We start from the raw sequence: 27302 nt of genomic DNA, 5'->3' as shown, positions 1-27302 counted from the left end.
TTGAGTACTTCAGCCTTTTCCATCTGCACAACCACTAGATTGTCTCCCCCGTTCGGTAACATCCCCACATTTCCTTTGAACTGACACAGTTCCCTCTTGCTGCTCTTTATATCCCTCATTTGTTTTAATTCTAAATGCGCTTTGGTTTTCCCAATTTTGTTCCTAAGTGCCAAAGTAGTGCTTTTGTACTCCTTTTTTGTTGCCTGTTCTTGTTTGCTGTATGCTGTCTTTTTGCATTACAGTTCATTAAGAAGCTTGTTGCTTAGTCAAGTGGGTCTTCTACTGAAATTTCCAGTTGTCTTATACAACAGGATTATTTGTTCCTGAGCTCTCAATAAGTTTGCTATAAAAACTTACCAGCTATCCTAGGTACCTTTTGCATCAACTTACCAGGAGATTCTGCTGAGCCATCTCCTGAATAACCCAAAGTCCACTTGCATAAAATCCTGAATCCTAATTCTTCTCCTTACCTTCCCAATCTTCTGGATCCTGAATGCAATCAGCTTGTGGTCACTGCTCCCAAGCTACTATCTGTGACCACATTTGCCACTTGTTCTTCCTTGTTTGTGCACAGAGGTCACGTAGAGTATTACCTTTGTTTGGTCTCTCTAGCATTTGCATTAAAAAGTTATCACCAATGCATTGTAGAAATATCCTGGATTGCTTGCCGATTGCCATGGTGTCCACATGGTTGAAATCCCTAATGAGGACCAAGGCTGGTAATCGGGTTGCTTTTGGTAGTTGTTTGTAGACAGCCTTATCCACTTCGTCCCCTTGGGCAGGTGGTGTGTAACAGGCCTCCGCTGCTGCGTGGCCGATGTTGCTTTTGACCAGAAGATTCCTGTCAGATACGTCTCTGGTTTCACACTGGACCTCTGCATAGACAAGGAGGTGCTTTGTAAGAAAGTGCAAGTGCCATTCTTCTTCATTGCTTGTTCTCCTTGAACAGCCTCCATGACACTGTTCCAGTCATAGATGCTATCCCATTTAATCTTTGTGATCCTGATCACGTCAGAACTCTCTGACTGTGCATAGACTTCCAGTTCTTCTTGTTTGTTGGCCGAGCTCTGTGCGTTAGTATCCAGACACCTGAGGTAAGCCTCTGCATGCCCTCCCTCCAAGTAGAAATGTGTAACTTTCCTTTGTGGCCTTTTCTCACACATACTTTCTCCTCCCTTCCCTTACCTCTGAGCCAAGTACCCATTCCTCAGTGAATTTAGTTTAAAGCCATCCTCACTAGAATAGCAAGTCTCTTCACAGAGATGTTTTTCTCTTTGTCAGGTGGCTTCCATATCTTTGTAGCAGTCCATCTTCATTGAATGAAGCATTGTAATCAAAGAAATGAAAGTGTTGCTGGTGACAGCAGCTGTACAACCAGGCATCAGTCTGCTGGTTATATCTGCTAGCCAGGCCTCTCCATTGACTAGAAGGATTGAAGAGAGCACCACTGGGATTTCTGCCTTCTCATGTTTGCTCTGAGCTCTCTGTTCCATTTGAGCTGCTCAAGGTTTCCCTTGGCTGTGTTACTTCTGTCCCACAAGGGTTAGCAGCAAGAGGTGGAATTTGGAAGGCTGGGTGAGTGTTGGCAATTTCTCTGCAACATCAGTGATCTACGTTCTGGGCAAGCAACAGACTCACCTGGATAATAGGGACGGATTCTTCTGTTTCACACAGGGGAGCATCATCAGCCCCTAACACCGATGCTTTCTTTAGTACTGGTACTAATCCAAAGACTTGAGATACCCACTCAGAATTTTCTCCTCAGACACCCCCTACTGTTCCTGAAACGGTTAGCTAGGCACAGCTGGAGGAGAAAACAGAGCTTTATTCCTGTTACCTGAAGTCACAGGCTTCCAGCTTCCGCCCTCTGCAAATTTGTATCCTCTTCCTGGTCCTTCAATCATACCTTTCTTCTTAGAATCATAGAATACAATCACGGAATAGTTTAGGTTGGAAAAGACCTTTAAGATCATCGAGTCCAACTGTAAACCTAACACTGACAAGTCCACCACTAAACCATATCCCTAAGCACCACATCTACACCTCTTTTAAGTACCTCCAGGGATGGTGACTCAACCACTTCCCTGGGCACCCTGTTCCAATGCTTGACAACCCTTTCAGTGAAGACATTTCTCCTAAGACCCAATCTAAACCTCCCTTGACGCAACTTGAGGCCGTTTCCTCTCGTACTATTGCTTACTACTCACCTCGCTACAACCTCCTTTTAGGCAGTTGTAGAGAGTGATAAGGTCTCCCCTCAGCCTCCTTTTCTCCAGACTAACCAACCCCAGTTCCTTCAGCCGCTCCACATAAGACCTGTTCTCTTGACCCTTCACCAGCTTCGTTGCCCTTCTTTGGACATGCTCCAGCACCTCAATGTCTTTCTTGTAGTGAGGAGCCCAAAACTGAACACAGTATTTGAGGTGCGGTCTGAGCAATGCTGAGTACAAAGGGACAATCACTTCCCTAGTGCTGCTGGCCACACTATTTCTGATACAAGCCATGGTGCTGTTGGCCTTCTCGGCCACCTGGGCACACTGCCGGCTCATATTCAGCCGGCTGTTGACCAACACCCCCAGGTCCTTTTTTGCCAGGCAGCTTTCCAGCCACTCTTCCCCAAGCCTGTAGCATTGCATGGGGTTGTTGTGACCCAAGTGCAGGACCCAGCACTCAGCCTTGTTGAACCTCATACAATTGGCCTCAGCCCATCGATCCAGCCTGCCCAGATCCCTCTGTAGAGCCTTCCTACCCTCAAGCAGATCAACGCTCCCGGCCAACTCGGTGTCATCTGCAAACTTACTGAGGGTGCGCTCGATCCCCTCGTCCAGATCATTGATAAAGATATTAAACAGAACTGGCCCCAATACTGAGCCCTGGGGAACACCACTTGTGACTGGCCGCCAACTGGATTTAACTCCATTCACCACCACTCTTTGGGCTCGGCCATCCAGCCAGTTTTTTACCCAGCAAAGAGTGCACCCATCCAAGCCATGAGCAGCCACTTTCTCCAGGAGAATGCTGTGGGAAATGGTGTCAAAGGCTTTACTAAAGTCTAGGTAGACAAGATCCACAGCCTTTCCTTCATCCATTAAGCAGGTCACCTTGTCATAGAAGGAGATCAGGTTAGTGAAGCAGGACCTGCCTTTCATAAACCCATGGTGACTGGGCCCAATCACCTGGTTGTCCTGTTATGTGCCGTGAGATGGTACTCAAAATGATCTGCTCCGTAACCTTCTCCGGCACCGAGGTCAGACTGACAGGCCTGTAGTTCCCTGGATCCTCCTTCTGGCCCTTCTTGTAGATGGGCATCACATGTCCTAACCTCCAGTCAGCTGGGACCTCCCCAGTTAGCCAGGACTGCTGATAAATGATTGGAAGTGGCTTGGTGAGCACTTCCACCAGCTCCCTCAGTACCCTTGGGTGGATCCTGTCCGGCCCCATAGACTTGTGTGTGTCTAAGTGGTGTAGCAGGTTGCTAACCATTTCCCCTTGGATTATGGGGGCTTCATTCGGCTCCCTGTCCCTGTCTTCCAGCACAGAGGACTGGGTACCTGGAGAACAACTGGTCTTACTATTAAAGACTGAGGCAAAGAAGGCATTGAGTACCTCAGCCTTTTCCTCAGCCTTGTTCACTTTGTTTCCCCCTGCATCCCATAAAGGATGGAGATTCTCCTTAGCCCTCCTTTTGTTACTGATGTATTTATAGAAACATTTTTTATTGTCTTTTACTGCAGTAGCCAGATTAAGTTCTAGTTGGGCTTTGGCCCTTCTAATTTTCTCCCTGCATAACCTCACAACATCCTTGTAGTCCTCCTGAGTTGCCTGCCCCTTCTTCCAAAGATCATAAACTCTCTTGGCTTTTTTCTGAATTCCAGCCATAGCTCTCTGTTCAGCCAGGCTGGTCTTCTTCCCCACTGGCTTGTCTTTCAGTACATGGGGACGGCCTGCTCTTGCGCCTTTAAGACTTCCTTCTTGAAGAATGTCCAGCCTTCCTGGACTCCTTTGCCCTTCAGGACTGCCTCCCAAGTGAACCAGGCTCCTAAACAGGCCAAAGTCTGCCCTCTGGAAGTCCAAGGTGGCAGTTCTGCTAACCCCCCTCCTTACTTCTCAGAGAATCAAAAACTCTATCGTCTCATGATTGCTATGCCCAAGATGGCCTCCAACCATCACATCACCCACAAGTCCTTCTGTTTGCAAACCACAGATCCAGCAGGGTGCCTTCCCTAGTTGGCTCACTCACCAACTGAGTCAAGAAGTTATCTTCCTAGACTGTTTCCTCTCCGCTGTATTGTATTTCCAGCAGACGTCTGGTAATTCTTACCCCAATGAGGCTTAAGCTTGTGTCTTGGAGAAATTTCTTCAAAGATCCTCCTGGTCTCCTGTGCAGCACCCCTGATGCAGTGAAGCCTGCGGACCTCTCTTGGCAGCCTCTCACTGAGCATAGCAGTGACTTGATCAGAACGTACCTCCCTGGCTCCCTGCCCCAGGGAGGAGCACTGGGCATCTGAGCCGTCCCAGCCCTGGATGGCAGAATGTACCCTCAGCACTTCCGTGGAGGCTGAGATTGCCAAAGTAGCAGAAAGGCTGCACTGGTGACCTGTGCTGTGTTATCACCATTTGGGAGCAGCTTCTCTTGGTGACATCTCTGGGATTTCTTTATGCTCCCTGCAGTCCAACTGCCATAGTAACTGCTTTGCTTCTGGTTTTGTGTCCTGATGGCAGGGCTCCTTGTTGCTGGTGTTCCCTAAAGAACACCATCTCGTCTCTAGATGAGTAGGAAGCTGATGCAAGTTAACTCTGCCCCTAGGGAGACTCCCACCTGGCAGGGAGCTCCTCATGCTGCCGGTTAGTTAGTTAGTTCCCTGCCCTGTTTGCTTGCCTTTTAATCACATCACACATTGCTTCCTCTTGCACTGCTGTTCAAAACAAGGGTTGGAAACTGAATGTTAGTTAGCCGTGCTGCTTTAGGACTAGGAATAGCAGTCCTAGTTTTGGGATAGGCAAATTAGGGTGATCTATACAGGATTTGGCTTTACGTGCTTTCCACAACAACCATTCAGTAAAGTAAATGTATGTTGTTATTTTTTTCTGTAAAGTATTTTTAGTAAATCCTCAGTGCCTGTTTTATTGAATGACTAATGCATTTTGGTACATCTGAATTACATCTATACTGAGTCATTTTGTTTTTTAATGACATATTTAAATGTTTAAATCTCTACAGAAATTAAATATTGTAAAAGACTTTAACCTTTTGTTCTGGGGGTTGGTTTGTGCCTGTATTATATCACCACAAGCCTCTGCTATGGGGAAGAACTCCTGTAAGCTGAAGACTAACAGAATGCTGTGTCGCAAAAACATTTCTGGAAACCATAAATGAGCCAATGTGTTTTTGCACAGCCAAAATTTTGTTTTTTTGAATCAGATCTTCCCCTGCTTGCTGTGTAATGTTGCATTTAACATTTCACAATACTGTTGTTGGACTCTTAATTTTTCCTAAGCCACTGTTCACCCAACATTTCTAAAATTTTCCCTCATCTCTTCTCAGACTGTAGTTCACATTTTGAAACTAAGGCTTTGTTTATGTGGAAGGTTTTGCCAGTGACAGAACTAAAATAGTTATATCAGTGTTCCCTGCATTCTTGCTTTTCTTGTGGTTTCTTTTTGGTGGGGTTTTCTTTTGTTTTGTTTTATTTTGTTAAACTCTTATATAGGACGTGTAAGCTGAAATGAAATAAAAGGATCTGCAAGTTTTATACCAGGATAACTGTAAAATAAATGTAAACATTTATTGCTTGTGTAGACCAGTTGAACAGCCTTCCTTGAATTACTCTGTCATGTGTACTGCTTCTTGAACTACTTCTTCCCTAGTCTGCTGTCTTTCTCTTATCAGCTCACGATGCCCTTGTAGTCCTTGAACAAATGCCTGTTATACCAGGCTGTCCTTATTTTGAAATACCTTACAAGCTTTCACTTGTGCTTCATTATCCTGGATTTGTAATCTGTGTTTCTGCCGATGTGTGGTTTATATTGCGTCTTTGCTTGTGTGCCAGCTCCATCATATACTTTGCGAGCTCTTTAGGGTAGAGAGCTGTTCATCGCATCGTGTGCTTTCTGATGCCCATACCATATTTTTAGAATCCAAAGAATGATCATCAATCATTGTGAAAGCCCAAAATCCCTTTAGTCTGCTATCCATGAATGCTGTTTAAGCCTTCTTGTTGCCTTCTCCAAGCAAGGAATCAAAACTGAGAACCACATAAAAAATTGGTTTTGTACTTGCACAAATGGGTTGTATTGTGACAAAGGGTTTGAAAAAGACCACCCCCCCAACAAACAAACAAATAAACAAAACACCTAGCTTTCACCATTGAGCAACAGAGCTGGTACTATGTATGAGAAGAATGGGAGATATTTGTAGTGGTAATTCTGAAATGAATGTGACTTCCTGCTCTGTGAATACGTGTATGTAAAATACAGAGAATAGGATTTTCAAAAGTGCCTACATGATTTAAGAACCTTGTAGAAACAAAATGAGAGACTGAATCCACAGCTGAATGGTTAGGCAATAACCTGGGATGTGGGAGAGACAGGTTCAAGTACTTGCTCCAATTATCTTTTAATTAGTTATACAAAGTGGAACAACTTCAAACAGGAGAGATCGAGATGTCTTGCCCCTGAATATCCAATAGCCTATGGGCTAGGACAACTAATATGGGATGAGCAGAGATTTGAAAACGGGTCACTCACCTTACTGATGACTGTTTTAACCACTGAGATATTAAATCTGATAGTATGTGGATTTCTCTCATCATCGTTTATGAGGAAGGATTTGCCTGGCTTAAGCAACTGACTCAAGGAAAGGGTTTGTGGTGGAGGCACCCATTGCCATTAGAGGAATAGGACTCCCTGTCTCTTAGACAATCTTTGCTTAGATAGCTGGCTTTTGTGATTCCTGGTTTTTGACATCGGCTTTCTCCACCCATTTTATAAAAAGTCTGACTGTCTAATTTAGGGAGGGGATTGTGTTAGGTAGCAGGATCTCTAAAGCTTAAATGCTACAATTTGCATCTTTGCTACAACTTAGTCTTTTTGTGTATCTAGTTGTCTGCCACAAAGTAGGGACTTACAATGGTGCTGACAGACCAAACAGAAGGGTGCAAAGGACTTTTAGCAGGGCTGACTTATTAAATAGCAGACATAAAGACATTACATATTGTTAAAATGTATTTACTGCTAAAGAAGGAAACCATGCTAATATACTAATTACATCATCTTAAGAGACTCGTAATTATCTCTACAGGATTTCATGAGTCTGCATCCATTCGATTTGTCCTAATTCAGAGCCTTGTCATCATCATCTGCAATCTCTTGCACAGATGGAGCATGGAAATCGACACAAGCGTTCCGAATATGCAAATAGAGATCTGCAGTTCCACTTCAAAGTGGCAGCTTCTGAAGTAGGAGTTTTAATTATTCCATTTTGAGTTAGTGACTCTGCAAAAGAGTTTTTTTCTTCTGCCAGTGAGTTGGGTGTTCTTTTTTTCAGTTAGGTTACCTAGCTTTGCAGTAGGCATGTCTCATTCTCTCTGTCATGCGAACAATGAAACAGTTGACCAGTTAATGATCCATCTGTTTACTGATTGTAATCCATAACTTCCTCAGGGAGTTGTTTGTCCTGTTCTTGGGTTCTTTTGCATGTAGTATTTTATATAACAAGATGAGATTCCTCATTGCTCATCCAGGAGTCTGTCATGAACTTGAGAAACAAGGGCAGATATCAACTGCCCTATATTTTGTAGAGATGAGCTGTGTCTGCTGTCAAAACTTAAGTCCCTTGGACAAGAGAATGTGCTGATGAGGTTGGTGGAGAAGAGAAACTCATGAAGCAAGAAATATTATCATGTGACTGTAGATTGCAAGGCAGAAGACAGAAACAAAGAGGAGCAATCATGATGGAGATTGATAGTAGTTAATGTACAGGAACCATCCAAAATAGCAAGTGATTGGCTGAGAAGTAGCTGATATTTCATCTGACTGTGAATAACTACAGAGTAGTGTCAAGTCAAATTTAAATATTTTGCTGTGACATGTAGTTGCAGAGAAGATCCCTGTTGAAGCATGAGATGCAATTATAAGGTTTAGTTACTTATGGTGAGTTATACTGTTCCACTTTGGATGGTGTATTTTCATTTTATAATGAGGTGACTTAAGGAGGTCACCAACAGTTGAGGAAAGTGCGCAGCAGTAGCGCTCTCAGGACAAAATATTCCTAGGTGCCAGTGGGTGCACTTGAGAGAGTTCGTACTGCAATACCCCGTGAAGAGGTCAGCATAACCTACCCTTCCTGTGAGACTGCTGACCCGTGCATGGAGGGGAGGCAGTCACTCACTCCGTCTGCTCCCTAAATCCTTTGCCAGTGACTCAAGAGCTGATGTTTGGTGAGAATGTAATATATAAAAGGAAGAATGGAGGCATCCCATAATTAGGGCTAGTAATAAGAGAGGAATCAGTTTAGCATGTGATATACAGTGAATGAGTCAGAGAAATGAAGGAAAAGCGGGTTTGATAGAGTTATGAGAAGGAAAGTGCGGTACTGAAAAATTGTAATGAATGGTGATGAGATGAGCTTCAAAAGAACCTAAAAAAGGGAAAGGAAAGTAATATGAGAAAGAGGAAGGATGAGTTCAAAACCAGTACTAAACACAAGAGCTAGGACTGTAAATTCAGGAAGCTGTAGGGAGAAGTTCGAATGGCAGGGGAGGTGTGATCAAGAGAGTTGGCTGGCATAGGGTTTATGCTAGCAGCCTGAAAGAATTTTGGGAGACAAATTTGATAGCGTTGCAGAAACTGAGGAACAAGAAAAAAATGTATGCATTGAGTTTGAAAATAACAGAAAGGAAACGCATGCATGGAGTGATAAGCTTAGAAGAAAATGACTTCTTTTTTATGCTTTTAAGTCTTATGGTAAGTGACAGTTTCTAGTCAAGGACAACATCAAATTTTTACGATTGTCAGCCAGCGTAGTGGGAGTGGTTTTGATAGTCAAAAAAGTACTGAGTTTTTTCAGTATTATGGCCAAACTCATACTGGTTTGACTTCTTGGGTGAGTAAGTTCTTATGGAGACAAGCAAGATTTCTACTTCATAACCTTTTCTTGTCAGCCGAGGCAATATTAAGAAAAGTGTATTTAAATTTGAGGCTAAGCTTTTTAATTTATTTTGCTTTTACAAACAGTATTTCAACAGTATATGTGAAGAGTACTCCATTTAGGTATTCTTCTGTTTTGTGCTCCTTTTTTTCCTGTTGCCATGCAGACAGACTCTCAGGTAGAACCATCTCCTTCAGCCTTATAACTGCAGTTGAGGACTCTCATTTTTTTCCTGTTTCTTCTCACCCTGCTGTCACATTTTGCAGACATGCGTAAACTAATACTGCTGTCACACACCAGTCTCATTTACAGAAATTGTTATTTTAACTACGAACTATTTAAAAACTGTTTAAAGTTGGATTTTAATTACTTCCAACAACATGTAAAAATCAAGGGCTTATGTGTAGTGAGGAAATCTATACAGGCTGGAGAGTTGGAATATGATTTAATTTTTAATTATAACTTTAAACCTGGATTGATAATTTATGTTTAGATTTTAAAAAAGGCATTGCATATAAATTGCAAGAGAGTTGCAAAACAAATGTCTCTGAATTTTTAAAAACTCTTCTTGTGTGCTTTCTATTCTACAGTCAGCTATTTGATTGCATCCGGTATCCACCTTACAGTTAGGTATTACTATTGCTGGTATTGTGTTTAATTACAGCTTATTATATTGTTCACAGTTTTTCAGGTTTCCTTTAATGTGGAGAGTATGAAGCAAGCTGGTTTTGAGCTAAGATGTGGAAGTTAATGTAATGACCTATAATAAAAAAGCTGTTCATGTTTCATCAAATTTCTCAGGACCCAATTTTGCAAGGGTCTGTATAAAAAGGGATGCTCTGGAATCGGGAAGTTGGGCTCGGTCATGTAGGACACAAAGCTGTCATAGCACAGAAACAGTCAGACAGTTGTGAAGGGGTTTGTGGGCATCATAATAAAGGAAGATGTTTTTAAACAAGGATTTTGAAGAAGAATTTAAAGATGTGTTCCCAAATGTTTATGAGGAGCTTTCCCACAGCAGGAGGACCAGGAGAGAGAAAGTGTGAATGCATTTGTTTCAAAAATCAAACAGGTAGAGTGACAGGGACTAGCATCATCAGTTATCTACTGGCAAGAACCAGCCTCTTGATGCTCTGATAGATAACAGGAAACAGGTGAATAGACTCTAAGGATTTTGGAAAGTCAGTGGGAAGGATGTGTAGGGTCATGAAGTAGACAAGATTAATCCAGGCTGTTACACAGCACATGTTGTCTTTGCAAAAATGGGTGACTATAGAGGAACGTATAAGCAGCTTAATCTAGCATACTAGGAGCAAAGGCCCCTTTGAATGCTAATTTTCTGATACAGTTCTGTTTCTGAGGCTTTGCTGAAACTGCATTAATAACAAAGATGGGACCTATAAGCAAAGAGGAGGAAAAGAATTGCAGTTGAAAATGTCCTTCTCTGTCAGATGATATACTGCCTGCAGGGAGCCTATAAAGACTAGGGAACTGAGATATCCTGGGACACCTATATAGCAAAAAGGGTATGTTAGCATTCCAGAGTGTCCTGTGCAACAGAAAAGAATCACTTGTGCATGTACTAGGAAAGCACATAGTGTTTGCCAAGACAAGGGAAGAGGTGCAAGCTGTCAGCCAGAACTGGTAGATCAAGAAGGATAAGAATGGAAGTAAGACCTGGGATTTGGTGGCTAATAACTCTATTGAGGGCTGTCACAATAGGAAGCTGGATAAGAAAACATCACTAATAATGATTGAAGAATGTGATATGTGGAAAGGCTCAAGGGAGAGACTTGTCTCTAAGGCATTCACAGTAAAGTGCAAAAGAAAAGGCAATTCTGCCACAGGGCACGGACTGGGACTGTCATACAGGTGAGGTGTTTTGTACCCACTGCAGTGTAAGGCAGGCAGGTACTCCCAGTTTATAAGGAAACTGGGGGGACATACTGCAGTTGTTGCACTTTTTTTTTTTTCCCTGCTCTGCACCATCTCTGAATTCATTGTTCTGTGTTAAAGGTGGAGCTGACCCTCATGGAAGTATTGCCATCTTGATCCCTATATTAATACAGATATATTAATTCGGTGAGTCTAGGCTGTAAGTGTCAGCCAGGATATATGTTTTTCAACTAATGTCAATTCAAATAAAGCTTGAGTCTGGACTTAAGAAATCTTGTCGGCGGCATGGACAGTGGGATTGAGTGCACCCTCAGCAAGTTTGCAGAAGACACCAAGCTGTGTGGTGCGGGCGACACGCTGGAGGGAAGGGATGCCATCCAGAGGGACCTTGACAGGCTTGAGAGGTGGGCCCCTGCGAACCTCAAGAAATTCAACAAGGCCAAGTGCAAGGGTCCTGCACATGGGTCGGGGCAATCCCAAGCACAAATACAGGCTGGATGGAGAATGGATTGAGAGCAGCCCTGCAGACAAGGACTTGAGGGTATTAGTGGATGAAAAACTGAGTATAAGCCAGCAATGTGCACTCGCAGCCCAGAAAGCCAACCGTATCCTGGGCTGCATCAAAAGAAGTGTGGCCAGCAGGTCGAGGGAGGTGATTCTGCCCCTCTGCTCCACTCTGGTGAGACCCCACCTGGAGTACTGTGTTCAGCTCTGGAGTCCCCAACATAAGAAGGACATGGACCTGCTCGAGTGAGTCCAGAGGAGGGCCACAAAAATGGTCAGTGGGCTGGAGCACCTCTCCTATGAAGACAGGCTGAGCGAGTTGGGGTTGTTTAGCTTAGAGAAGAGAAGGCTCCAGGGAAACCTTATAGCAGCCTTCCGGTACTTGAAGGGGGCCTACTCTTTATCAGGGAGTGTAGTGATAGGATGAGGGGTAACGGTTTTAAACTGAAAGAGGGTAGATTTAGATTAGATATTAGGAAGAAGTTCTTCCCTGTGAGGGTGGTGAGGCACTGGAACAGGTTGCCCAGCGAGGTTGTGGATGCCCCATCCCTGGAAGTGTTCAAGGCCAGGTTGGATGGGGCTTTGAGCAACCTGATCTAGTGGAAGATATCCCTGCCCAAGGCAGGGGGGGTTGGACTAGATGACCTTTAAGGTCCCTTCCAACGCAAACCATTCTATGATTCTATGATTCCCAAAAGTGTAAAGGTTGCATTTAGTCTTAATGAAAAATGACAATATGACTCACATTGCTGTTTTGGAGAGTATGAAGAATAAGTGCTGTCAGTGCTGAAGAACTTTTTGAGGACAAGAATTTCATCAGATGACTGAAAAAAAACCTGAGAGGAGTAAAAGTTGAAAAAGTCTGCTTGACTTTCACTGGAGGTATACCCAAGGAATATGGAAAACATCCCTCTGGAAAATCAGCTGATTTTAACAATACATGCTGTATGCAGGTCTCCAAAGGATAAGTCACACTTTGTATTTAAACAGGGATCAGCTTCACAGCTGGCATAATCAACAGTGTTTTGTAGGAGCTGGTGAAGATAACACTGAATTGTACTTGTTTTAGGATTTAGCCCTTTATTTCCACACTGTGGAAAACATGGGTTTTGGTGATCTCAGTCAACCAAGCACAGCCATACAAGAGTAAACAGGTTGTTAATCTGAAATCACCTTAGGGCCTTCTTCTGCTCCCACTGAAATCAATGTCTAAATTCCCATCAGTTTGAGTGGGATATTAAAGAAAAAGAAATGCTCTAATATCCATGTTAATGTATTTTCTAAATATGTGAATTAATCAGCAGCTTGGTAAACTGGTTCAACAGCCTGATGCATTTGCTGAATCGACCTTGCTAAAACAGATGAACCATCTGCCTCAGTTTCTAACATGCCGTTAAAACAAAGCAACATTTTTATAAGAATAGTTATTTTTGCTGTTACAAGCCTTAATCTGTGCTCAGGCAAAACTACTTTGAACAAGGTGCTGTGTATCTAGTGCACCAAAATTAGCTTGCATATAAACTATGTTTGTGGCAGAACTTTAAAGTACATAGAGAAGAAGGGATTAGTAAATTTATGTACTTGCTCCTCCACTGTGTCTTGAACCATATTTTTTAGGTGTTTTCATAAATGTCTCCCAAATACTGTAGAATTTTTTGCTTTGTTGTATTCATACTTCATATATTTAAAAACTACAGAGAAACAAGACGAAGACAGACTTCTGTTTGGTTGAAATCATTAAGAAATTTCAGTCCAACCATCACAGCAAACCACAGGCAGTTGAGCTTTCAGAAATGCTGACAGGATTAAAGTGCTAAATATCCATTAACTTTCTTCACTTTGGTACCTTGGGAAAACCTCCCCTCTAATGCTCACATTTATTGCTGTCTTTATGAGCCGGTTTTACACTATTGGTAGCAAGTAGTTTCAGTACTGGTATTTCAGTAAGATCCCCTTTCATTGCTTCTTTTTACCCCTTTACGCTTTGCAAAGCAGTGCACAAGGAGTCTTGGAGAGAAACAAAAAGATGTTCACAGTCTTGTCTCTACCATAGTGGGTAACTGGGGAAATACAAAGAGCGGTTTTTTTCTGTTAAAACATGTGCAGAGTAAAGCATTTTGCTTGAGGTGAAACTTCTAACAGATGGGAACCCCAAGAAATGCTGCTCAGGCTGTATACTTTGCATTTGCGCCCAGGCAATTTTGTTTCTTCACCTGGTGCTCATTTACTTTAATCCCACTCTGTATATATGGTTCCTTTCAAAACAGGAGAAAGAAAGCAAACAGGGTGGGCCAAAGTCCATTTCTAGCCTTACCAAAATGAGTCTAATGTGCCATGACTTGTGAGGAATTCATTTGGATATACCCCAGTATACATGGAAGCAGCATGTGCCCCTCTGTGCTTACTTTCTTTATAAAGGTTAAACATCTCCAGCTGTGTTCAAAGTAGGGCAAAGAAACTGTGGAAGGTACTAGCAATTTAATTATGGGGGACACCTTAGCTGCAACCACCATATTGACATGCTGCTTTTGAACCATGACAACCCTGCCTCACCTTCAGACTGTTACTCTGGCAGAGTTTTGGGATATTTGAAACGTGCTGACAGTCATTTTCTGTTGTGCTGGCCTAGTTTAATAGGCAGTATGTGTCATAAGTATGGGTCAGCCCTTATAAATATGCCTCTCTTGGCATTTCACAATTGTCTGCAAAGGTGTTGCTCAACTGGAGTCCCAGCCCTGCAGCCATGATGTATGGAGGTGTTGAATCTCCTGAATCAGATGTGGGCCCTTAGGCAATTCTGACTGCAGCAGAGCTGTGTTCAAACTAGTGCAGCTCCTGCTGCTGAATGATGATATCCTTTTTGACTGCCCTTGCAGATGTTTCCAAGAGCTGTGTTTTATTTGTGCATCAACAAATGATCTGTATATTTGCTAAGGGTTTGAATCCAGCCATTGAAGAATAATAAATGACTGTTTAGGTTGAACTGAAATTTTGCAGCCTGATTCAGTTACAGTGGTGACTCACTTAGAGTTGGTTCTCACATGATTCACAAAGTATATGGGTGACTCAACCCACAAATTTACTTAGCTCCCATGTTATTTTCCCTCTCAGTGAAAAAAAATTGGTTATAATAAATAATAACAGCAAACTTTGACTTACCCTGAGGTAAAATAAATGTGCGTGTTGAAAGGCTGCATATTTGTAATAATAAATTATTTAGTGAGGTAAGGATGAAATAATAGATGTAGGAATCGTTAAACAAGGAAGAAATGTGACATGCATTTTTGGTTGATTTTGTTGCATAGCAGATGTAAATAAAGGAAGAATAGTTATTTTTATCTGATGGAGACGCTCAGAGAGGCTGTTTTGACAGTGTCTGTACTTATTGCTATAGCCAGCCAATTCTTGGCATTTGTTCTCTGAAATAAGTAGTTTTAGATATGTCCATGTCTGGGTCAGACATTTTAAAGTGATGTCAATGCAGAAAGTGTGAGATACCTAGGTTCTGAAAACTGACTGGGTCTTTGTAGGATGTCTTAGGCTGATCACCCCAAGTCCTGAAGTACCTGAAGTTGTCTGTCTGAAAAATCTTGACTGAGTTCCTTTACATTATCAAATTCACAGAGATAAGAAATTCTGTCCTGACAGGAGCTATAAGATACTAAATTTTTCTTCAAAAGATGCAGCTGCTATCAGTGTTCCATAAGCATATGCACAGGCACATGGCTGTAGTGTAAATACAGTCTAAATTACTATGAGTTTAGAGTTAGCTGGAGACATCAGCGTATCCTTTTTCAGGTTGTCCCAAAAGGATATAAATATCTAGGTAACTACATGCCTCTGAGCTTCTTAGCACTGAGTGACTAATCACCCTCCCTTTCATAAATGAAACAACAAAGAATCTGGAAAATGAAGAAATACTGCCATGTCAGCTGACTTGGTCATTAAAAAGGTCATTAGCAAGCAGGAATGTTTCTTTACCTCACAAATACCAAATGTCAATAATATCCATAAATTAAAATTTGAAAGTCCATATTTTGTAGGGATTAAATTACAGGGAATAAATAATGTGTGGTTTGAAAGATTAAGGTGAGAATTCTGAATTCTTTGGAAAGATAGTTCTTTTGCAGATCACATCACTGGTTTGAGGAAAACTCAACACAGTTCACATATGGCAAGAAATTTCTGAGGAATAAAATGGATGGTACTGGCAAGCTCCCAAAACCCAAGGGACATGAACGATAGCCCTGAGAAAGGGTACCTAGGAACAGCAACAGGATTAAAAATATGCAGCTAAAGGACTTCAGTGCTAGAGAGAGAAGAAAGAAAAAGCTAAAAAATAACCATTGAGTGTCACATGCTGAACCACTGCAATGCAAAGTCCAGTGGAGCATTTTTGTGGTACGCAGAATGCCGCTCTTTTATCACAAAGTTTGCCAAGCAGCCACAAGCTGTTTCAGGCCTCTTTGTCGAAAGTGAACCAAATGCACATGTTAATTTGAACTTTCCCTCAGCTAAAGGAGAAGGTAAGAGGATGGCTTTGTGCTCAAAGCACAGAACTGGGATTTATTTATTCTCGGTTCTGCCACAGTCTCCTTGTGCAACTTTAGGCCAAGTTATTAATCTCTTTGTGCCACAGTCTCCCCATTTGTAAAATACAGTTGATGGTACATATGTCACAATGGGTGTTTGAGGCTAAATACTTTAATGTTTGTAAAGTGTTTTGGGACATAATACTGGGAAGGACAAATTACTAAATGCTGCAAAGCTGCATGCAGAGTTACGCTAATTAGTGCCTTTTTAGGCACCGATCCCTTACTGTACGTAGACTAATACCACAAGCTGGTCCAATTTTAGTCTATGGTACCTTTGACCTCACTGGTTCTAGGATTGGTCTGGAACAGAATAATTTATTTCCCATTTGGTGGTTATGGTAATTGAGGAAATAAAAATTCCCCAGACTGCCCCTTAGAATACCCTGAGTTTACCGTTATCTTAGGCTGTGCAAGCTGGCCTTTCAAAAAGCCTGATTTTTGGAAGCATAGTCTAACAGTTTATGCATGGAATAGACACACTACCAGTGAAAGAATCTACAAAAGGAAGGCTCATCCTTACATATAGATATTGTCAGAAGTCAAAGACCTGCCATGAAGTGGCTCATTTCATAAGCATTGCCCATCAAACGCAATAACCTCTTTGCACATATCAGCTGTGACCAGGTGGTGTGGTGTGTTGCCATGAGCAAACATATCTTTTGGTAGGTAAACCACAGCTACGTTTTTCTAAACGATTATTTTTTTAGTGTTTCTAAATGTGTTTTCCTATTAGCACTGCTGGTAGATTATGTATGTATAGATCATGTATGGATAATCATTAATTATCATGTATAGCATGTCTGTTGTCCCTCTTATTGCTAAGCTCCCATGTAAATACCCATGTGGTTCTTTGCTGCTATGGGACTGTCACAGCAGATGCTTTTGCTTTTTCTATTGCTGTAAACAAGCTGTTGTGACTGATACTTCTTTTCACCATATGTCCTGAACACTCCCAGTTCATAGTTATATGTCATTTCCAGGATGCTTTGTAGGGTGTGTATGCCTCCACCCCATTTCAAAATCAATGTAACTCTCAATGGATTGACTAATGACTGCAAGGTGTTACTTAGTATGCTGGTTTTGGCTGACAGTGCTACTAAACGAACAGTTGTTTGCTTAACATGTCTTTCATGGTTCCCATGTGAAGTAACTTTTACTGACAAGTTGAACATGCCAATGGCTTCAGGTTTGCTAGTAAGCATTTATCTGACATGCTGCTGAGACCAAAAAGAAGTATGACCCCAACTTGTTGCCCTGAATATTGATAATTTTGCCCTGTCCCTTAGCCATATCCTATGTTTGTATTGTCCTCATACATTTTGTTATGCTGATCTCATCATCACTACATCCATCATGAATCTGTAGAGTAGGAGTGGGTGGTGAGAACTAAAGAAAACTGTCATGTACCTGTAGGGGTGTTGTGCTGAGGCACTGTATAAGATGTTGCAGTTCTGTCCCACTGTGAGGAACTAGGAGTGATATCACATTTTCTTTCATTTGTTTTCACTTATGTTGTTGGGTTAGACCATTCTCAACCCTCTTCATGGAATAGGATACGCAGCACCAAAGAGAAATTGCTTGTGCACAGAAAACGTATTTACTTGTTATTATAGTGGGTGGACATGCCTTATTATTCAGCTGTGACATGTTGACCTTCCAGAAGGTCTACCTGGCATTTCAGTAATGGTACGTGATGGTACAGTATTGAGTGTGGTCAGGAATGGTGTCTCTACTAATCATTTTAATGAAAGCAATCATCTAGAGGTGAACAGAAACGGAATTTAAATTGTAAACGTGAAAGAAGTTAAACTACAAGAAGGAGCATTCTTTGAGCATCTCTCTCATCTGACTCTTTAGGTTTCTATATTAGGTGGATATCTGAGCCTGTGTCATATGTGCTGCATTGCTGGACTATCCTCACAACGTAATGTATTGCTGTTGGGAATATAGCTGGTGTGAAAGACTCTTTTTTTTCTTGATAACTGGTGGAATTGTTCATGTTGCCTTTAGCAAATGACATGCTAGCTCTTACTTTGTTAGATGTATGGCAGCAAGCTGTGTGATTATCGTTACGTAGCCAAGGGAGAGTTTTGTATAATTGTTCTCTTGAGGTTAGTACAGATGTCTACATGCAAATTTTTGTAGCTCCACAGTGGCAGGGGCAAAGCTTATTTGTATGCATATAGTGCAGCTTCTCAAACATCTGTCCTTTTTGCTAACGTAACAGTCTAAGTTACAGTTCCTGCTCTTTCTCTGTTCATATGTGTAAAGTCTTTTAATTCGGGAAGTTGGAGTTGAGAGAACTACTGTTTGAACTAACATTGGCTGTGCCCTTCTCTTCACCTCTCGCTCTGAGAGTATGATTGAAGATGCTATGTTGGTGAATTTCTGTACTCAAATCTTCCACGAGTCAAGAAAAAGATAAAAAGAGCCTGATTTAACTATATCAATGTGTAACATGGTCCCTGTGGAGAGGAAAACATTATTGACATTGTCTTTGCTACAGATGGTTGTCTGTAATGAATGTCCACATAATTTCTTTTACTCTTTGTGTGAGTATCAGCACCTTAGAAGCACTTTGGTTTTTTTTTTAGTATACACAGCTGGATCTTCTATATGGTATCTGGTCATAGTGCTCTCATTCGTGACGAGGGCAGGTCTTAGTGACGGGTTGTTATTTGGGCTATGCTTGTGAGTGTGGTCCTGTGCTTATATGTTATTTTTATGTTAAAGAGAGAACGTCTGTAAAAACAGCCTGATGGAGTTGTTGCAGAAAGGAGTATGTTTGCACTACATGTTGTCCAAATCAAATCATTATTTTATAATGTGTTGGATTTTAAATGTATTTTGATTTAGTAACTGCTTTCTTGTGCTTGCATATACCTGATGGCCAAGTTTCTTCTCCAGCAGAGTACTGAACAATGTTGGTTTTGGTTGTGATAGCCTTCTTTTGCAGCAGTTTGCTTTGATGCTGACACAGGCAAATCATTTGAGTGCGTATGATTGCCCCCATTGCCCTGGGCACAGGATATTCTGTTTTCCTTTGCTCCTTTTGTCAAGTTTCATAGGATAAGGACTGTACGCTACTGCTTGGCTTTATGCAGCAGTCTGAGCATCTGTGATGACATGCTGTTGGTCTTTCACAGTCGCTGTGCTCCTTTGGTACCAAGGTATTCCTGAGTCTTTCCCTTTCACAGTTGGATGTTGTGGTAGGTGATCTTTTATCTCCAGGTGCCTTTGAAAACTGCGTGCTATCAACTGGCAGTGCATGTTTTTTTCTTATTTTTCTTCTTGCCACAACTTGCGTCTGCCTAAAGTAAATGTGCCAAACTGGCTTTACTGTTGGAAGAAATAATAGTTCTATGGATTGCTTTGCTTTGCTTTGATTAAAAGGAAAGTAAAGTTTTCTTGGCTATGTAGCATTTTATATATCTGCAAAGTCCGTTTTTACATGAACATTTATTATTTCTTTGGCTCCTGAAATAAAATATATTCTGTAGGATTTCCAATGTCTCTGTAAATTCTGGAACCTGTAAACAATTTGATGAAGTGGACCATTTTTTTTCAGTAGGCTCTTTTCCTGTCTTTCACAATGAATAGTACTGTGGTCTGGTGAGGGGCAGAATTTAATGTGCACGGTACGGGAGGAGTGGCTCAGCAGAAATGGTGCTTACCTCCTTTTTTTCACATTGGCATGTTTTGCGATATATTTGGGATAGAAATAGCCTTTGTCTGCTTCAGAAAATGCTTAGCATTAAGGATTTGGCAGATGTCCACCTTCTTTCAGAGTTTGTGCTGTAGCTGATCATCATTGCATAGCGCAGTCCCCACCACCTGTAAGCTAGTTCTTATGAAGACCTGTCAAAGGTACATTTCCCTAGGATTTAACATTGGCTTGAGAAACGGAAGGGGAAACCATAATTATTGTTTTTTTAGGGGTTCCCAAAGTGCTTTTTGCATTCTTGTAATATCTTAATATTGCGTACGTGATGACTTCACTTTTATTGCTAGTCATTCATTTTTCAGATCATTCCAGATGCAATTACTGTAAGCAAGTGCTTTTCAAGAAACTGTGTTTTTGCCTGCCTGTACAGCATAATGCTTCTTGTTCACACAGCACAAATAAATTGAGGTGGTTTCCTTTTACGTTAGCTATCTGTACTGCTTTTGCTGGTGTTATCACACTAATCATGCGTGGAGATTATAAGCTTTTGTAAAGCTGATTCAAAAATGGTGAGAGAGTGGAGGTTTTCAGAAAACTCTTTAAAAAGTTATTTCTGTTTTTCAGTCATCTTCTCACTTTTTGGACAGAGTCGTATTCTTTGGTTTCATTCACGTTCAGTGTTATGCTGGTTGTTGTTAACATGTTGACCTTTACCACTCACGGAAGTAAATTTGACTGCAAGGTTCGGTTTTCCCTATTGTTAGTGTGAGAAATACCCTGTACACAGCAACTGGGATAAATGACACTGAGAAGTTAATCTCTATATTTCATAGTTACTTTTGCTGAAATAAATATTTGCTGAAATAAATAATTACCTGGAGGTTATGGTTTCTGAGCAGGAAACCTAACTGTAGTCAAAAGAGACTGAGATTGTGTTCATGAATTTTTGCTTGATGTCTTTTGCTTTGTATTAAAATGTGTCATAATGAATAACATTCTATTTCTTATTCCTTACAGATAAAACGAGAAAAACCAGAAAATATACCAGATCTAAAATGTTTAGTAAAAGAAAAATTTACTGCACTGGAGAGCAAGAACAGTGACTCAGATTTGCAAAGGAATGAAAAATATATATATTTTAAGGATCAACTTAAAGAGATGAGAAAACAATGTAAGTCTTATTTAAAAAAAAAAAGATTCTTTGAATGCTAAATGGTAAGATGTGACTAACTGCCCTAAAATATAGAACTGCTAGTTATGGCTCAAACTGAGGTGAGTGTTCTTATTTAAAAAGTTATTTAAATTGATATCTGTGTAGAAAAAAGCCAGTGTAATTACCTTGGTCATTTTATTTTGACTCCCACAGTTCCTGCTGTGTTTGAATACAAATATCATGAAAATGTTGCTTCACATCTTTTTTTTGTAAGGTGGGCTTTTTAATCTGAGGACTTTTTCACTTTTTTTTCTTAATTGATAGGATCTTCTAAAAGGATTAGGTAAGCTGTTTTCATTTGTCACTTAAACAAATTGCTCCTGTTTCACAACTTAGAATGTGTTGCAACTCTAAGAAGACCTTTGCTTTAATCGTAGAACTATATTGTTGGAAAATGCTTACTGTGTATCTTCTCAGGTTTACAGCTTCTATGCACGCACCATGTAACACTGCAACTTACTGAAATGTGGTTTTCTTAATTCACGTGATTTATCAAGTGTTAAAATTTTAAGTTATTTGTGCTTGAATTACCAGAGAAGTTGGAGAGTGAACAGTTCTAGTATTTATGCAACACAACAAAATTGTGTGTTTTTATTGCCCGGCATGTAGAGCAGCCATTAAAATATCACTCTGATGACTGTTGCTGGGAAAGTTCATGGGCTCCAACACTGTTTGTGCTGTTCTTCCCCAATCATGATCATGTTTTGAAATCATATTATTCTGCTTGCTGTCCCTTGACCCCTGTACCTATTCACTCCCACCCTACATTTTGATTTCAACATAAACTGGTATCTCAGGAACTTCAGGAGTCATAGATTAATGATTTATACCATTGGAAAATGATATTCTGAATGCTCTCCTGTAGCTCTCCTTGAGTTTTGTTTTTTGGAGCCCTATCCAAAACCCACTGAAACTAGCAGAAAGAATTTTCCTGCTGACTTCACTGGACTTTGGATTACTTCTCTATAGAGATTTATGAAGTGTGAGGACATGCTTGACAATGTGAATTTTAGATCTGATATCTGAAGATTCCCTAGGATTAGAGCTTGAGGGCTTAATATATTTGTTTCCCATCTTTATGGTTTTTAAGGTTTTTGGATTTGAGCATTAGCACTGATCTCTGAGTTTAACAGAGCTCTTGGCACTACTCTAAGATTGAACATACCAAGTTGCAGACCACAAAACAGTGTAATTTTCACTCCCTACATAACCATAAAATTATTACTGCCCCACCATTATGTTGTAATTCCTAATTTCCAGGTGTTTGTAAGTGAGAAGATAAAATCTTGATAACTGACTTTGGATTTACTTTCCACTCTGTAATTGCCTGAGGAAGGGGTGTATGCCCTGGTAATGCATTCAGCTCAGGCTATGGGACTGAGTTGTAACTGACAGACCTGTTGAAAAAACCCAAATTAAATAAGCACGACAAGAGTTATTCTTTAAAAAAAAAAAAAAAAAAAAAAAAAGAGGACATCGTTCTGCTACTGCTGCCTGAAATCCAGATTTGTCTTATTAGCCACTTGGACTTTTGTTTTGGTTGTGCATAGAGGTCAGACTGTGCCCAAAATGAAATGCATGATGATGTTGGATGGACTGCTGTGTTCAGTACATGGACTATTGATCAGCTGGGTCAGCTTGGGTTTTGTAGAATTCATGATGTTTTTGATGAGGTAAATCCATCACATTTGCTCCTATTGCAGCATTTAATGCAATTTAAAAGGTTGACTGGAAAATTGTTAGTTAGCTTTCACAAACAGTCTTGGATGCAATATAATGAACATGTATTCAAATAAACAGTCTGGTGCAGCCCACCTTCTTTTGAAATGGATGACTAAATGCCACCTCAGGTCTGCAGATAGAAAACAGGTAGAAAATTCAAACTTAAATTTTTCAAAGCAAGCAGTTTCTCTGTTTATTGTAGTTATGTGATCCTCTTGCCATTACCCTTATCCTCCCTCTCTCCTTTTGTGTGTTTTTCTCACTCATAACTTAGCCTTTAAAAAGGCCCATGGAATTGAATATCACAAATTTATTCACAAGCTTCAAAATGACAGATACCCACATTCTTATAGGATCAGGGCCTCTGGTCTTAACATCTTTGTGAGAGGCTAAACTGACACATGTACTCCATCCAGTATAAAAAGCCTCTTGTCATTGTTGGGCTCTACGTAGTACATTACTGTGCTGAGATGTGTAATTAAGCACTGTCAATATTGTCTAAAATATCACATATGCTATGTACAAAGTAGTGTTACTGTAAAGTGGGCTCAGAGGCAGGAATTTCTGGGTTGCAATACCAGCTGAGCTGAAGATTCATAAAATCTGTAAAAGACATCTACTAGTTTTGATAAACTGGTGATTTACCCTATAGCACACCGTGTACGTGTTACTTTTTTTTTCTTTTGTAAGGAGAACATTAAGGTCACCCTGTTAAATATTCAGCAGCCATGCTTAAGTCAAGTCATCTGTATATTCTTTAGCTTCGCCTGTATGAGTTGTGATTTCAAAAGCATGAGTCCTACAATACTGGTCCTATAATACAGCATATTATATCATGTCTGCAGATTTTTGGACACACTTTAAAACTGCTTGATGTGAGTTACATGTATCGATAACTTCATCAACAGCTACCTGGTTAATATTTTGTTTGCAACTATTAGTCTTGCCAGGTTTGGGCACAACTTAGTGCACAAGTCCTGGCCTGTTTCAAGCACACATACACAGCATGGTCCAATTTTTAGCTCTTTCCTGGGATTTGATTTTATTGCTAAATCAGATAAAATACAAAAACTGCAGCCAGGTTTTCTCAGAGGGGCTTTCCTGGAGTTTTCTTTTGTCCCAGCCTTTTCTATCTCAAAGGAACAGATGACGTAGATGCTAAAATGATTTACCTTCCATGATGAGTTACCATTAATCATTACATATCTTTTATGCAGAGTTTGACATTTGTGTTCTAGAATAGCTGAACAAGGAAACGTTATATTCTCACGTTGTCTTGCTACTTAGAAATTAACTAGGATTTGAAGGAGAAAAACTTTCTCGACAGAGTTTTTAGGTACGGTGCAGACTGTGAAGCATTTAAATATAACCTTATTTTAACAGAAAATTAAGAAAGCTAATACATTTTCTCTCTCGATATTTGCTGCCACAGTGATGAAAGGGAGCTGCACGGTTGTTCCCTGCCACCTGACAGGTGACGTGCAGTGCGGTAGGTAGCTCTAATACTCAGGGAGGAGAATGGTGCTGTATCACCTTCAGATTGTCCTTTTCTCTAGGCAGCTCTGTGGGAAGGAGACCTTCTTAGCTTTGAACTTTAGCAGCAGCTAAGGTGCAGAAATGGAATTGGGAAAGTGCATCTCTGTGGCAGTAAGGATGATATCATGCCTCAGAGCAGTTTCTGTTCTGCTCATCTTTCAGACAGTTTGCAGGCATTTTCTGTCAATCTGTGAGCCTTTATTATGCAGCTACTTTAGGTGGAATTTGTACAAAATGATGCAAAATCTCCACCTCTGATGATATGTGTCAAAACACTGTCAGACAGGTTTTATGTGAACAGCAAGTGATTTTTCTGAAGTCTGTTTTCAGAACTATCTTACATTCCTAAATTCCCACTTCTTATTTTTAATAGAAAACATTTTCATTTTTCTACTCAAACCTGCTTAGAATGTAAGCAGTAGAAGTGTTGATTAATTTTTTTTTTTTTAATTTTTTTTAACCATTTCTTGTACCCCAAAATAGCTACATTAATCTTTTCCAAATAATTGAGCACTTGGAGGGATATTCACTGAATCTGGTAATATCAGAAAGTTCTAAATGCTTGCGTGTGTCGTTTGTAAGGAAAATTTTTTGTGACCTTAACCCTACATGACTGATGCTCTCCTTACACATAAGGGTCCTGGATCTGCAAAGTGTCTAGTGATCTCCTTTTGATTAAGTGAAAGGCTTAAGCAAGTTACTTAAATTAAATTGCATGAGTAGATCCTTTGAAATGAGTGAGATTGCTGGCATGTTTCACTTCCTTATTGGAGTGTAACCACAGCACACAACCTTGCAGGACTGGGCCCATAGGAACCAAATTATGATTACTGCAGGAATTGTAACTTTGCATTTTGTATCTTCTGTAAATTTAAAATCCCACCTTCTGTTTAAAGTTGTATTACCAAGTCTTTTTATTTCATGCCAGTATATATATATCAAAGGCATCTTCTGGCACAGAGTATGAGAATTTTGCCTTCACAAAATGAAAGTAAGATCTGTCTTTAATCACTATGTATCAGTTTAAATTTCTGATACTCTGTGGAAAGAGCTAATCAGAAGGTATAATCTCTACTCCTGTGACCCTAGCTGCTGCTGCTGTATTTGCTGAAGGTTATTTAGTTTCACATTCAGTGCACAAAGGATGACAGGTTTCATAGCCCTTTTATAGCAGCTGATAACATGCACTTTGGAATCCTTGATAACTACGGTCTGTACGAACACCCAACAGATGCATGCTTCAGTAGTCATTTTGTAGAAAGTGTTAAGATTTGAGTGAATGACAATATTGCTGGTTATGCCAAACAATTTAAGGAGTGAATCTGGCAAATGTAGGAAAGAGAATATTTTTCTGACAGGGAAGAAATCATTTTGAGACGCAATAGTAGTTTAGGCAATTTTTTGTCATAGGAAACCAGTCATTGTAATGTAGTTTGGAAAGTAGCAACACTGCAGTTGTAAAGCTCTTCCTTGCCCTCTCCACTGAAGAAAAAAAGTCTCAGAGGTTTTGAAAGGAAAAAGTGTGTATCATGATTTAACATTTTGCTAGGACACATTTATAGTCATTATCAATAAGCAAATATTTTGAAAGGAGAAGATTTTGAATTTAATATTTAATGTTGAAGTAGACACCATTATGCCCTGTTGATACACGTATTTTAAGCCATGCATATGCTGAGAAATAATGACGTAAAAAAATGTTATTTTAGATGCAGTTTTGGGGTAGAAAAAATGACACCGTGAAAGAAATTCTCTTTAAATTCATAAAACAGTCTATCTATCTGGAGATTCAAGGAAAGACTACAGTCTTTGATTTGCTTTTAGTAGGATAAGAAAACAAGCTGCAACAAGACACTATGTAGTATAATGCTTGAAAAGTTTCATCCAATTAATCCTCACAACATCACACTGAGGTAGGCAAGTTAATTTTATTCCTCACCGTATAACAGAGGTGAAACTTGAGTAAATAGTTGAAGTTACTTGTGTGGAGTCACATAACTGATTTGCAGATCTGGGTTTCTCTTCAGTTGTACCTAACTTCTTAGTTGGTCTGTTTTCATCTTTATACATAGCTGTGTTGGCAGAGGATCAGCTGAAAAATAACGTTAGTGTATTTTTCTTTGTATTTTCAATATAAAATAATAATAATTTAAAATCCCTTTACTGACCAATTATGGGAAAACAACCTCAGCACAAAAGTTGAAAATTCTAACTGAAAGTGGGATTGGTGTTATGACAGTTCAGTGGCGTGTGTGGGATATGCACTTTTCATTTATGTAGAATTCCTTATAGACAGCCCTTTGACTAGTAAAGAAATGAAAGATGATCTAGCGCTTAGGAAGGTCGCTTGAAGTTTAAGAGACCTCGATTTAGTTCTTTGCTTTGTTACAGTCTTCTTGTATTAGATCAAGTCATTTAGGTTCAGAACAGATCACTGGGAATTAGGTGCCTAAAATCTTTGTGGGTCTGAACCTTATACCTATGTCTGAAATTCAGCTATGTATATATTGTCTTTGTGGACTGTGCAAGGAGAGACTAATGAACGTGAACTGGCTCATATCCATGCTGCTCCAGGCGAGTACCCTATGGAGCAAAGTAGCCATGTCCGCTCTGCACTGCAAAACACTCAATTGCCCTGCTTCTCTTGTGGCACTAAAACATCATTATTATTTTTTGTGATTTTTTCAGTTCAAAGAGCTGGAAATAATAACATAACTGTGTTTTAGTCTGCCAGAGTAATGTTTTCATGGCATGATGCTGAGGGAGCAAATTGCAGCCCCTGAGGAGTGACACGAATATGTTTAGAGGCATTTGTGTGAATGAGATCTGACTTTTGGTAGGGTTAAAGGACTACCCTGAGAGAGAAACTTGGCATGGTTTTGCCCTTTTGTCCTGTCTGGATATTTTCTGGAAGGAACTAGTTGGCTTGCTCAGGAGTGAGCTAGCCCACTTGTAGTTTTGAAGGATTAGGAGGTCAGGGCCTGGGAATGAAATGGAATGAGTTAAAGTGATGATGATTATGTC

The 27302-nt window shown here is 40.3% G+C and overlaps 1 protein-coding gene across 2 annotated transcripts in view; it reads left to right on the top strand.

Moving 5' to 3' along the window:
• The window catches only part of NSMCE2 (NSE2 (MMS21) homolog, SMC5-SMC6 complex SUMO ligase), a 135682-nt gene that overhangs the window by 44490 nt on the left and 63890 nt on the right, over positions 1 to 27302 (top strand). For both annotated transcript variants that reach the window (XM_050891493.1, XM_050891494.1), the window contains exon 4: positions 20825 to 20978. In XM_050891493.1, the coding sequence (XP_050747450.1) occupies positions 20825 to 20978 (154 nt within the window). The remainder of the gene's footprint in view (positions 1 to 20824; positions 20979 to 27302) is intronic.

The sequence above is a fragment of the Gymnogyps californianus genome, chromosome 2, assembly GCF_018139145.2.
Source record: "Gymnogyps californianus isolate 813 chromosome 2, ASM1813914v2, whole genome shotgun sequence".
In the NCBI taxonomy this organism is placed as follows: domain Eukaryota; kingdom Metazoa; phylum Chordata; class Aves; order Accipitriformes; family Cathartidae; genus Gymnogyps; species Gymnogyps californianus.
The sequence above is the reverse complement of the archived record's forward strand: the minus strand, read 5'-3'. Positions and strand labels throughout refer to the sequence as shown.